The sequence below is a fragment of the Sciurus vulgaris genome, assembly GCF_902686455.1.
Source record: "Sciurus vulgaris genome assembly, chromosome: 5".
NCBI lineage: Eukaryota > Metazoa > Chordata > Mammalia > Rodentia > Sciuridae > Sciurus > Sciurus vulgaris.
Genome location: NC_136465.1, coordinates 136573920 through 136588268, shown reverse-complemented (window position 1 = coordinate 136588268; position 14349 = coordinate 136573920). Strand labels below are relative to the sequence as shown.

Below are 14349 nucleotides of genomic sequence, written 5' to 3'. Positions count from 1 at the left end.
TCGCGTTCCTAGAATAAACTTTTAAAACTTGTTTTGCTTTATATAACCATGATGTAGTGGCTGGAGACCTTCGTTACATTTGACTGAAAAGAGCAAGCCAAAGCCAGGTATAAGGCGCAAGAAACAAGGTTCATTGTCACTTGTAAGTAGACCTCTCTCCAGTTAGCTGTCATTAAGAAAAAAATGCAATTGGTTTTAGATTCTCTTCTCACTTCTTGGGAGGGGTGGGGCACTGGGGAAAGAAAGGGTGTGGACAGTGGCGTGTGAATAAGGCAGTTAGAAGCCCCAGAGAGGGCGAGGACAGCTTCACGGAAGAAAAACATATGAACCTGGTTGGTACAACAGAGCTTCCCCAGACCCACCCACCCATCCTTTCAGGATCCATGTGTGTAGGGTGGCGGCTGGAGGCTGACGGCGCGTGGTGCTGAAGGGACAGCTCCAGCAGCTGCTGCTTTCGGAGGAGAAACAAAAACCTGCGGATCAAAATCTAAGCTGGGCGCCTTCACCTTCGTGTGGGTGAGCTCACCTCCGGCCAGCCTCCACTCCAGTCGCCGCCAACCGATCTGTCCGTTCGCGGCGGGGTTGGGCAGCGCCCGCTGGACCCGCCCCGAGCTCCATGGTTTGCCCAGCCCTGCGCGATGGTGACTCTGGGCGCGGAGGTTGGCTATGGGCGAACCCACAGATCACAGAATGAAGGCGGGGAGCGCGGCCGGCGGGCGGCGAGGACTGTCTCCCCGACCTCAGCGCCCAGAGAAGCGACCCAACCGCCTGAACCCGGAAAACGCCAACAAGTAGTTTCTCGTCGGAGAAGGGAGGCTCAGCTGGCCGCCAAGATTCGGTACGGCTGCCCCGAGAACCTCGTCCCTTCGGAAACCAAAGCAGAACCACTTTTCTCTCGGTCTTGTTAAGGTATCTGGGAATGAGGAGGGGATAATGGGGTGACTTCCTGGGAAGGGCATGCTGACCCCGCAGGCGGGCATTCCCCCTACCCCCGGTCTTTCGGCAATAGATGAGGCGCTGGGGAGCGGTGGCTGGGAGCCTGGAAACCCGGGCACTGTCAGCCAGACTTCCAGCTCACCGACCCAGGGGGTGTGCCTCCAGGGGCTTTTCCCTGGGCCTCGCCCCTCCAAGAACGCTAATCCCCTACTCTCCACCCCCGAGGCATTTGTTTCTCTTGAGAAGGGGGATGGGTGGGAGGCATTGCTCACTTCTATTCTCAAAGATGGATCCTAGTTAGTCGTTTCCTTTCCCAAGTAATAATAACATTAACAACAACAATAACAATAATGTGAAAAGGAAATTGGATGAGGAAATTAGTCAGAAGTCTCCTTGGCAAAAGACCGCAGCAGGGAATATATATATATATATATATATATATATATATATATATATATATATATATAAATTTTTTTTTTTTTTTTTTTGCTCTGACTTCTGCGTTCAGTCTTTTTGCCTGATCTGTGAGGGACGGCAGGAGTGAACCAAGAACAGGTCGCTCAAAGGGCACTCCCTGAGTGCTAGGGAGCAGCGAGCGGTCCAGGGTTGACCAAGGGTACGCAGGAATTAGGGACTCTCCGCAGAGTCCCGGGGGCCCTCTCCCCCACACTGTCAAGTAGCCTTAGAGGAGAGAACTCCCTGCCTAAAGGAATTACATCCATTCTAGTGGAGGAGGAGAGAGGGGATTTTGGAGAGTGGAAGGGAGGGACTATCCAGGGGAGGGGGAAAGGATGGGGGTAACGGAGGGAGAGAAAGAGGGTTTAGAAAGTGCGTGTGAGAGAGAGGGTCGGGAGAGGGAGGAGGGGTTTAGGGACTCAGAGTAGGTTAGAATTGACAGGGGATGGAGGGGAGGAAGGTGGAGGATGAAAAGATGAAGGAGAGATCAGAGTCCAGGGAATAAGGTGTGAGGCAGGGAGAAAGGTTTCATGGAAGGTCAAGAAACACTTTTACTGCTATCTTCGTTCTCTGGAAATCTGGGAAAGGTGTAATGCAAGAGGCGGGGACAGGGCTGGACTCTGCTCTCCTGGGAAGGTCCTTTGCCCCTTGCCCATCTGCCAACTCTGCATCTTGGGACTGTTGGTTTGGTGTGGGGGTGGGGGTCATGGTGTGTCTCTGACAGCGAGATCTTTAACTTGGCGCTGTGTTCGCCTCCCCCAGTCATGTCTGAGCCACAGAGATGGGCAAGATCGAGAACAACGAGAGGGTGATCCTCAATGTCGGGGGCACCCGGCACGAAACCTACCGCAGCACTCTCAAGACCCTGCCAGGAACGCGCCTGGCTCTTCTCGCCGCCTCGGAGCCCCAGGGCGACTGTCTGACCGCGGCGGGTGACAAGCTGCAGCCGTTGCCCCCTCCACTCTCTCCGCCGCCGCGACCGCCTCCTTTGTCCCCGGGCCCCGGCGGCTGCTTCGAGGGCGGCGCGGGCAACTGCAGTTCCCACGGCGGCGGCGGCGGCGGCAGCGACCACCCTGCAGGAGGCCGCGAGTTCTTCTTTGACCGGCATCCAGGAGTCTTTGCCTATGTGCTCAATTACTACCGCACCGGCAAGCTGCACTGCCCCGCCGACGTGTGCGGGCCACTCTTCGAGGAGGAGCTGGCCTTCTGGGGCATCGACGAGACCGACGTGGAGCCCTGCTGCTGGATGACCTACCGGCAGCACCGTGACGCAGAAGAGGCACTGGACATCTTCGAAACCCCCGATCTCATTGGTGGCGACCCTGGCGACGACGAGGACCTGGCAGCCAAGAGGCTGGGAATCGAGGACGCCGCGGGGCTTGGGGGACCCGACGGCAAGTCTGGCCGCTGGAAGAGGCTGCAACCCCGCATGTGGGCCCTCTTTGAGGACCCCTACTCATCCAGAGCTGCCAGGGTAAGGCCGGAATTGACCCCTCCCTGTTGCTCCAAATTCTCCCAATTCCTTTTCCAACTCCTGTTCTTTTCCAAGGGCTTCTGGGATGAGTGGTAGAGAGAACAGGGGGTCCCTAGAGATGAGTTTCTAGACTCATCTGGAGCAGGGTAAGCTCAGGGACCCGGTCCCATCCTCCCACCCTCCCCACCATCCCACTCCTCTCCTCCTAACTCAAACTGAGATTTACCTTAGTAGATGGGACCTAAAGGGCACATGCTGACTTCTCTGTACAATTCTGGAACCTTGTCCTCAAACCAGTATCTCCTTCACCTTGAGTGTTTTTCCTTACTTTTCCCTTTAGCTTGGATGTCTCTGATTTCCTGGTCATTCTGATGTGACATTTTTCAGTGACCCTGACTCTTTCATAACTGACTCATCCAGGGCAGTGGCTCTAATCAGAGATCTAATCTGAGGGCAGAGGAAGGGGAAATGGAATATATGTACACGACTGGGGTGGAGGGAGGGAATACCAGGAGATTCATTTCATGAAGACAATACTGTCCGACCTGTCTCTTGGAAGGGAGAAGTATTGGGTTTACTACCTCAGTGAGTTGACCTCTCAGAAAGTCCACCTACTCACTGAAATTTTGAACCTACTGCCTTACCTTTTGGATGATATCTATGTTCCTTATAGGTTGAACCTGAATACTCACTTTGATAATCCTAATTTTCTAATTTAAATTATAGAAAACTTTATTTTACTTTCTGTATTGTGTTCCTAGCCTCAATTCTTCTTTTCTTTGTTCTCCTCCTTCCTCCTCCTCCTCCTCCTCCTCCTCTTCTTCTTCTTCTTCTTCTTCATTTCTAGGTTACATGACAGCTTAAATTTAGCACTTGACACTCCCAATTAATTATTCAAAATCCCATGATGGGATTATAAAAGTAGCCAATAAAGACTCCTGCAGTTTAAAGGAAATTACAAGAAATATAAATAACTAAAATTTACACGGTATGTGAATAGTTTTTAATCATATATGAGAACAGAGTACTGAATTTAGTTAAATCTTTACAATTGCTTGTATCTCCTTTGCTTATACCACCCAGAAAAGACACCCCTTTGGGCAGAATGGGAATTCTCCCAGCTTTACTTTGACTCTATCCTCATTATTGTCTTTCTTTGTATGTCAGAAAGTCCTGCATATTAGATATTACGAAGCGTCTATTTACTAACACATCAGATACCACCTTGGAAGTCTTCAGATGTGTTTTGTTTTCAGTAAGAAGTAGAATATAAAAGAGACAATTTAAAACATTGCTAATTTCTTGGATCTGGTAATTGAATACATACACAAATTCTAGCATGTCCACATTCTTATATTTGAACTTAGAATACTTCAACTTTGAAATCTTTCTTTTAAGACCAATCTATAAATTCAGCAACAAAAGTTTGTATTCAGAAAAAAAGTATATGTTTATTTAAATTAAATCACAGGCTCATGACCATTATATCAGTGTTGTTTGGTTTACAGATGAGTACCACGGTGCTCTTTCCACTTGGTTGTTAAAAAGATAATCTGAATTTGTTTCCAGGCTCATCATGTGTTTTTTTTTCCCCTTCTTCTCCAGATTGTGTGCTATAAAAAAAGATGGGATGTTTTATTATCTTTCTTCATAAAATGATATTCTCACATTTTATTATAATCAAGTTATGTAGACAAAACTTTAAGGTGTTCAACTTTATCATTGCTGTGGAATTTGATTCTACTGATTATTGATCAAAAGCATAGAACATTGACTTGAAAATAGTTTGTTGTTTTAAAATCTTACTTAGATTTTATTATAATTATACTGAGACATTGGTCTGTATCTATTTTATAAGAGGAAAGAACACAGATACATTAGAGATTAACACAAGATCTCAGATCAAAAAGAAGAAAAATCAGCTAAGAATCACAGACCTGAAAAACGTTTTCAAAGTCACATAGTCATCCTTAAATAAGTTGTGTTTATTTTGTAGATGAGGAAAATGAGGGCTGAGATGCTAAGCAATGGCCAACATCAGACATCAAATCAATAGCAGAATCAGAATTATTCAAGAGGTCTCATGATGCTCTTCCAAGGTCCTTTCCATCAAAACCATTGATTATAACTGACTGAATTGTGAAATTTCTGCAGATAGTGTTACTCTTTTCATTTATTGGCACATAACATATTCACTAGAGTTTGAACTTTGGGATGCAATTTATAATTTTAAAAAATATGTGTATTCTAGGAGTTTGATGAAATTTTTACCTTGTGCCACCCTACAATAGAATCAAAATATGGGATTTGTTTAAACGACTTCAAATGAAATTTCCATTTTTATTGACCAGTCTGTTTAATATTTTGCTTTCTTTTGTGGGTTTTGTCTTCAGGAAATTCTTTTTCAGATTACCAGGGAGTTGTCTAAATCATGAGACATCATTCTATTTAAGAGCGTATTAATATATTTTATATGATTACTTGCAGTTCAGATAATGGTCTGGCTTAATGTTATCTGACTACTTTGATAAATAGAATTACTTTTGGAGGTCATGGGATGAAATTATATTTTGCATGGACATGATTCTAGGAAACCTAAATCAATTTTCAAGTGGTTTGTTTCAACTGTGGGTTTACTGCCACACATTTCATTCTTAATAAAAGTTATATATTTACATTTTTATAAACTTTTTTACTTTTCTTTACATTAGCTTATCTTTATTAAAATACTTGGATGAACAATTTTAACCATCTGAATTACTTTTTAATTGTTGTATGGTATGCATCTTTATTTTCTTTATCCTTTCCCAATTTTGAGATTATTGTTTTAGTTACAAAATAGGTGTATTTTATTTCTAACTTTCATAACTTAAACTTTCATGTTAAAACACTAGTGATAGGAACTGTGTATTTAATTCAGCTCTACAAAACTGTATTTTTGCCTTTTAGTGGTTGGCATATCTCCTTCTTCTATGGCTTTTAATTTATGGTGTAGATACATATTTGAGAGGTCTAAATTATTCTAGTTAATTTGGTTAAAACAAGTTTATATTTTATACTTACAAGTTCTTATCCTTAAGAATAGTATTCAAAAATAGAATTTTTAAAAATATTTAAATATAAGTTGTCATGGAAACCTGTTGTGGAGAAAATGAGATCAGGAAAGAAAGGAGAGATTATTCTGTTGATCTAAGTGATGATTTTTACAACTAGTAAAAAGCAGGGATACATAGATGAATCTGTAAAGATGTTTGCATTACATGTTTCCAATTTAATATTTAAGTTTTAGAGAAGGTGGAGTTTCTGTGTGCTTTTCTCTGAATACTTACTCTCTTAAATAAGAGTACAGACTAGGCAGAAATTCCTTGATAGAACTTCTAGATGTTTTAGAAGTTAAAAAAACAGTATGATTATGAAACACTGCAATCAGAGACTGTTTCAAAGATTTTGTTCCTTATGTTAAAGCACTGAGTGAAGGTACGAGTCTCTCTTTTCATTTACGTTTTGTAGAAGGAGGTGACGGAGTTCTGTTCTAGTTTAAAGTGTGGCTGAGTTTTGGTGATTTAGGCATAACTTTGATTGCCAGATAGAGCTTTCAGTTTCTACTTTCAAAGAGCATTTTAAAATAGGAAATACAAAAGGAAAACTTTCATGGATCTTAAAACTTTTAAGATCTGGTTTGTGTGTGGGCATAATTTATTATACACATGTTCTCCTGACCTTTATCCAGTGTACATTACTGTGCACTGTACAATCATCTGAACCATATGTGGATTGCAATGATAAATCCATTGTTTTTTAGATCTTGAAATATTCATTTTTTTAACATTTTAGATTGTTTCAGCTTCACAGTTTTACTAAAATATATTCCCTGAAAGCTATTAAAATTTTAATTTCAATATCTGGAATTGGATTCCAAATTTCAAATATTAAATTTACTTTTATGGATCACATTTACCTCTTCCCCAAACCACGAACAAGGCAAAGAATAAATTATCTAAGTAACTGACAGGTAGCATTAAATTTAACATTTAATTTTGAAAAACTATAAGATAGGAACAATTTGAGTCATACATTAAAATTAAAGAAATAAAATATTAATTTTCATTTAACAAATATTGCTCCAAATAAAAGAATGGCAAAATATAGCTATTCATAATACATTTTGTCAATTATAAAATTTTTAGAAAGCTTTTTTATTCAATAAATATTGGTTTGCCATCATTTTAGACTGGAAATTACATAAATTAGCAGGAATGCATGGAGAAGATATAGTTGCCCTCAGTAAGCACACTACTTTATTTATAATAAAACATTTCTTATATACAATATTGACTAAATTAAAAAATAAAACAAGATAATTGCAAACAAAATTCCAAAAATATTAAAAATAAGTTTAGCTCAAAAAAAAAACTTACATAGGAATATTATCTGATAAATACAATCAAATATTCATCTTAGAAACAATGGTGTGAAAGTACTACCAGTCTCCATTACAAAGGTGTAGTAAGGCTCTTTTAATTTTTCCCCCCTCTCCTTATTACTTGATTTTTGGCCTCTGACACAACTGACCATCCGAGATTCATTTCTCCCTTGGGCTCGTACTCATTTCACTTTTTCTCCTGTGAGAAAATGGTCTTTCCTTTTCATCTTAGTTCAATTCCTTTTCCTCCATCAACCTCTTATATATTGATGTTTTCCTGGGTTTTACCCTGTGATTCCTTTGTTTCTCATTCTAATGTTTAACTCTCCTGGCCAATTTCATGTATCATGGTACAAATGTATTTTAATTACTCTTAGTCCTAGTCTTCCGGCTCCCATTTCCTCTTTTAGATCTGTTTGAGCAATTTCATATGTAAAGAGTCAAATTTGCTCACCTTATGTTACATATCTTGGTGCACTGTGGCAGAAACGTGGACATTAACCAACATTTTTTTCACTCACCTTCCCCAGTTATTTGATTGTAAAACCCATAACTTATCTATTCTTGTTATATTAATATAGTCACATATTCTTTACCCCAGGGTCTCTGCTTGAGGTAAGTGTTCATTTACCTACCATTCAAATTCTTAACAGCACACACCTCTAGGCTTCAGTCTATTTCAAACTCCTAAATTCATCTTCTAGATACTGTTGCTAGACTAGTTTTCCTTAATTAATATCTTTGATTGATGTCATAACTTTGAGAATAAAATTCAAACTTTTTAATATGGTAAATAAGATCTTTGCTAACTGGCTTCTGTCTTCTTCTCTAGCTTCAAAGTCTCATTACTTCTTTTAAAAATTTAATTAGCTAATTTTAAATCGACAAATAATGGCAAATCTGGATAGGTCCGTCAGTAGAGCCTAAGACTTTTAATCTGAGGGCTCTTTGTATCTTTACTTTTCTGTTTTAAAAGTAATTTGTAGGCTCTCTTTTTACAATATGTTGAAGACTATACTTACACAAAACAATTGAACTACTTGGGGTATGACTAAGTTTTTTAATTCCTTTGATATTAATTGCAAACCATGGCCAATCACATAACAATTCAAATCCAAGATTACCATGCTTGGAGAGTCTGCTATAATAGTCTGGTGTATTTTTATTTGCCAGATAAGTATCTAAGTGTCTTTTGACCTTTTCCAGGCCACTAACTGCAGAGTTCACAAATAAATTTAATTCTAATTAAGTTAATATATCCTAAGCACTGAGTACAATCAGAGAACACCTTATTCTCAAAAGACCCAAGTAATTTCAATTGTATTTTCAGTAATATATTTGACCACATGATCGATGATCTGATCTGTTTATTTCTGGGCATTAGGCATGCCAAAGGTGAATGCAATTGGGCAGATTAGGTCTGACTTTTTTCTAACATTTTGCTAAGAACACACTGTTAGTCTTGAGTTGATGAAATTAAATGCGTGACAAGGAAATTTTTCTTCCTTGTCAGGAAGTTCATTTCCAAAGCAAAGGAAAACAGGGAAATGTATAAGTTTATATAAAAATGCAGACCAACCTTTCCCAATTGAAAATGTATATCACTATCATTGTTTTGCCACTATAAATAAAGTAAATGTGATTTTCAAGTCTTACATTTTTAAACTTCTGAGTCACATACTTTATTTTTTTATTATGGCAACCTTTAAAATATGTCTAAATGAAATAGTAAAGAGCACTAAAGATAAACACTAATCTCCAGAAGGAAATATGTACTGGCAAATAGTCTAAATAATAGCCATCAATATATTACATAAACTTAATTCTGTTTGAGTTATGAAGGGATTTTTTTTTTTTTTTCAGAAGAGCAGTCAACATATTCTTTTATGACAGAATAGCACAGCTTTACACTTTCCCTACAGGTTAAAAAGATGGTAATTAATATTAATTCTGTGGTTAGTCAATATTTTCACAAACAGTGAATAAAATGTGGGTGTTGGGAGGAGATAAAAGCAGGAGTAGTGCTTATCTGAAAACAACTGGGAAAAAGCCACCTGAATTGGGACCTTTGAGACCTGTGCACCAACCCTGATTTCAACACTCCCAAATGACCTCAAAGAATTGACTTCATTTTCCCAAGTCTTGATTTCCTTCACCTTGAAAACATTTTAAGAAAATGGGGATGACACATTGGACTAGACAGTATCCAAACTTCTTTTTAGCTCCCGAGTGTGAGATAATTATTGCTAAAGATCCTGGGTAGTAGTGGGGAAGGAACAACATGTCCGTTCCCATCTTGATTGCACTCTGAGGACCATCACACTAATAATGTAACCCAGAATTGATTATTTTTTCATTTGTAACTTTCTGCCCTTTTCTTCCCTACAGCTGTTGGGTAACTGCTGTTCTGGTTACCATAGAAACAGGTTAGCTCCTAGCTTCCTGTTTCCATTGAAAACAGCTCTCTCTTAACCACATATTGATCTCAGGAAATCATTTTGCTGTGGCTATGTTATGAAACCCATAAAGATGATCAGCTCTGTCATTTCCTAGGTCTAAGATTCAGTGCAGGTGTACAGCCATCCACCCACAAGGGTAACTGATTAGATAATCTCAGTTTTATTTCCATTTGAAAAGTGCCTTGTCAAAGACACCATCCTTTCCCCCTTCCCATATTTTATACGGAAGGGAAAGTCTTATTCACTTGAGGATTTACAGATATGCCTAACACATTTAAATGTTTACAAAATAGTGTCAAATTATTCAGCTCTAATCTCATAACCCAGTCTCATCAGAATAAGTATGGAGAACAGTATGCTGTCTAGCATACTTCCTAAATTTAAGTTTTAATGTGCTCATTAATGACTATTTCAAAACATATATGTGCATATTGTATAGTGCTCCATATTTCTCTTTTGAGAAAATAGTTTATCTATTTCAGGTTGTATGCATCTACATAAAAAGATATATTCACTGTCATAACATAGATACATACTCAAGGGATAAGCTTATAAAATTTGTATATGAATAAGAGAGGGAAAAGACTAGTGGGAATATGGATTAACATTTTGATTAAGAACATTAGAATGTATATGTGCTTGTATTACATATATCCAAAATATAAACTGTGTCAATGAGATTGGTGACAGGGACATATGATAGGGTTTTAGTGCTCATGAGAATTAGAATCAGGAGGAAACTGACAATCATTTGGCATAATTGCCTCATTTCAAAGAAAATCGAGGCATGGCTAGTTAGTGACAAGGCAGAGCTAGAATTTAGATCTTCTGAATTTGGGCTCAGTGTTTTCCCATCCAATCTTGATTACTCAGTCTGGACTATGTTTAACATTGAAGACATACATTTTAGCAGTTGGGAGGCAGCAAGCATGTTAGGAATAGTTAGGGTAGGCTCTGCTTTCTTCCATATTTTATTGTTCAACAATGTCAGAAAACTGTCATTATTTTAGGTGTGTACTTTATTTCCAGATCCACTTACTTGTGCAGTCTTCCAGAGCCGCTTTCTCCCCAGGTCTATATCTCTCTGTCTCTACCTTCAAGTTTCAAAACTAACCTGCCTATGCACTTATCCTCTTTTTCTCCTTAGTTTGCTAATTCCTCTGAAAGAATCCACAGAGACATCTTAGCTCCCAAGCCAAGCCATGTGCAATAGGTTCCAGGATACATTTAAATAATTAAGAAATTATACATATCTTATCCTTGATGCCTTTGCATATATGTCTTTAATAATATGTTTTCTACTCTGATTTAATTAATTAATTTATTATTATTATTATTATTTTGGTACAGGGGATTGAACCCAGGGGTGCTCAATAATCCTTTTTAAAAACATATTTTATTTAGGGACAGGGTATCATTAAGTTTCTTAGGGCATCACTAAGTTGCTGAGGCTGGCTTTGAATTCATGATCCTCCTATCTCAGTCTCCTGAGTCACTAGGATTATACGCATATGCCACCATGCTCGACTTTTACTTGATTTTTTGTTTATAAAGGTTTTTTTTTTTAATTAATGTAACCCTGTTTCAACTTATTAGTGATAATGAGTTTTATAGAGCATTGTGTTTTCAAATGTAATTAATCAGGTCATGGTGGGATTACATGGGGATAACTGGTGAATTAGAGAAATGTGTTTGGAGCTATAGGAGATCTGTAAATGAAGTTGTATGCTGTTGTGAGGTCAGTATATACATTGCTGAAAAACTTGTCTCTGAACTTCTCTTTAACAGTTAGTAGAAGGCAGTATGATAGGAATAAAGCAATGGTATAATTTTGGGAGTCTCAGTGTGCATTTTACAGGAATCAAAACAGAACTCAGGACAAAATGCTATTGGTGATATTAAGAAAAAATTACTCTCTGATTGCTGCGGTCACAAGTGACTGGTCTTTTCTCCTGAATCTGATATTTCTTTAGTTCTCCATGTTTCCAGAAAATATTATGCAGATAACAGTATCTCCTTCATTCTTCCTGTGAAGACCCCAGCTGATGTGCTATTAGATCTTGGAACTTTGCCATTCTTTATAAATCTGAATGTATCATTGACATGATTAAAAACTGGAAAAAAGACCAAGATAGTCTTTTTTGAAAGATTTTTCTATGACTTAGTCTCAGCAATAGAAGGAAGTTTTCTTTGTGTGTGTTTTATGTATGGAAAGAGACCTAGAGACAATAAACTGCAAACTTTTGGTCACATTCTTTTATATTATACCAATATTTTGTCCAGATTTCAACAACTACTCAGTAAGTGATGTATCATTTCATAAAATAAAATGTTTTAAAATAAAATTATCAACACATTAAAATAATACTAGTTTACATTAAAAAATGTATCTTTATGAATTATGCTTAAGTGAAATGACTTGGACCAACACAAACTTATTTAGTTTTTGAGTACTTTGTCTGAAAGGGTCAGATATTACTTAGATTTCATTTAATATTTATATCTATACTTGTACATTATATAACAAATTCAAATAGAGGTTATTTATTTTGGTATTTTAAGTTTACTTATTTAGGATAAAATGATATTTGCTAAAAGTGAACATTATGTAGTTATTGTATTAGAAATGGCCTGGTTATCATAGTGGGAATAAGCTTTTTTATTAATGTTGATATATTAATTTTGGATAAAACCAGTAACAATAGTATTCAAGAAAAAATTATAGTTATTACAGTTTCATTTATCACTTAAACTGTCCTACTTCCCTCAGGCTTCTTGTGGTGAGCAATGAGAGGGCAGTTATGAAAGTTATTAGAATATCCTTAATGTAACCTGTTTTTCAAGTAGATTGAGTAGGAAATACACAGAATATAAACTTGACTGGCTCTTGTCTGTGCAAACAGAATAAGAAACAGCAATAATATTTGATTTTTAAAAGTTTTTAGAACTTTATTATTAGGCCTGAAGGAACCGGTCTCAATCATGAAGCATGTGTAATGGAAGACTCAAGTTCAATACTGGTGTCTGTGTCATGATGGATAAACGTGGGGGAGCTTATGGTTCATCCCTAGGCTGATAATGATGTAGTCTGTGCTTTGATATTCAGAGTACAATGCTATAGATTCAGAATTCAAGCAAACTAATGAAATCAAACCTATTTTAACATACTATTACACTTTAAAGATATTAAAAGTGTCTTTGCCTTGATGGAAAAGCAAGTTTTACTTTAATTAGTTACCACAATTTCCTCAGTTTGTCTGCTGATAGATATTTAGTTGTATCATGTATCTACTATCAGTTCTCTAGTTATTTTTAAGTTAGTAATTATTTTTGAATCTGTTTCTTTTTAAGTTTATATGTCATCAATTTAATTAATCTCTGATTTACTATCTTAGGTGGCTTCTTGGTGACTTTTATTTTTTAGAAATAAATGCAGTGTACTTCACATGATTCTTCAACCCTGGGTTTTTATATTTAATGTAGCTTTTTGTCTTTCATTAATTAGCTGATGAAATAGCATGTTCTTGTCAAGCATATGTATAACTGTTCCTTAACTAAACAAACTGGGAGTGAACCAGTCATCAATGATTCTAATACCCTTGAATATCTCAGCTGACAATTACTGATCTCCAAGTGTTGGCCAGATCTAGGTTATGTAATAAGAATATGAAACAAATTGCGATTTGGTATTTGGCTTCAGAGCACCTGTATTCTGTAGGAAAAGAGCTATGAATCCATAGTTGCAATGTAATATTAAGTGCTATAATAGAGATAACTGGTGTTGGGTAGGCACAAAGAACAGGGTGGGACTGACTCTTTTATATATAGTGGATGACATTTTAGTTAACTCCCAGAGGATACGTAGGCATTTTCCAGCAATAAAAGGAAGGTCAATAGAGTAGTGAGCAAACATGGAGGCTTGACAGAGAATATCATGTCATGTAACACTGTAAAAGACCAGAAGTCGGAGAATACAGTAAAGGCAGGTGAATGAATTGAGAGGTAGAGAAGGTGGAAACTGAGAGGAAAAGACATGCTGGGCTTATAAATAAGATTTCCTGCTGAGATGTAAGACTCTCAGTTAGTACAGAACCGAACAGTTCTTTTCAGTTTATTCAAAATTAGCAGTATACAAACTTAGAGGTACTATGCCTGATTAATGACTAAAATTATAAGATCTCACCTCAGAGATCCTAATTAAATAGAATTTGTGTAAGATTCGGGTCAGTGACTGTGTTTGGGGTTGTAGTTGGTTACTTGATCAATTTTTGCCCATACTGTGACACAACTGCTACAGTTTTTTCCAAAATGTGTTTTGTAGATCTACAGTTCTGCATGATGGTTGCTAATGATGTCCCTTAAAAAGTTTCATGGGTGGATTAATAAAGAGGGAAATTTAAAATAAAGCTTCCAAGTTGTTTTTTAATTGCATATATTCATAGGGTCAAAGAGTTGAGAGTGACTGACTACTTGATAGTTGTTTTGAAGATGGAAGTGTATTAGTGTTAAGAGTTGGACTCGGTCAGATTAGTTTGCATTCTGACTCTACCCCCTGGTTCCTGTATTATCTTCAGCAAGTTACTTCTCTAGGCCTCTTTTTG

At 37.7% G+C, this 14349-nt stretch overlaps 1 protein-coding gene across 6 annotated transcripts in view; it reads left to right on the top strand.

Moving 5' to 3' along the window:
• Positions 1–699: 699 nt before the first annotated feature.
• Positions 700–14349, top strand: part of KCNC2 (potassium voltage-gated channel subfamily C member 2) — a 189674-nt gene continuing 176024 nt past the window's right edge. For 5 of the 6 annotated variants that reach the window (XR_013764168.1, XM_079142541.1, XM_079142543.1 and 2 more), the window contains exons 1-2: positions 769–909; positions 2155–2866. Coding sequence is in view for 5 of the 6 variants with exons in the window: in XM_079142541.1 (XP_078998667.1) it covers positions 2174–2866 (693 nt within the window). In the remaining variant the exon portion in view is untranslated. Of the gene's footprint in view, positions 910–2154; positions 2867–14349 lie in introns of all 6 variants that reach the window. The other variant, XM_079142540.1, reaches the window with a different exon arrangement.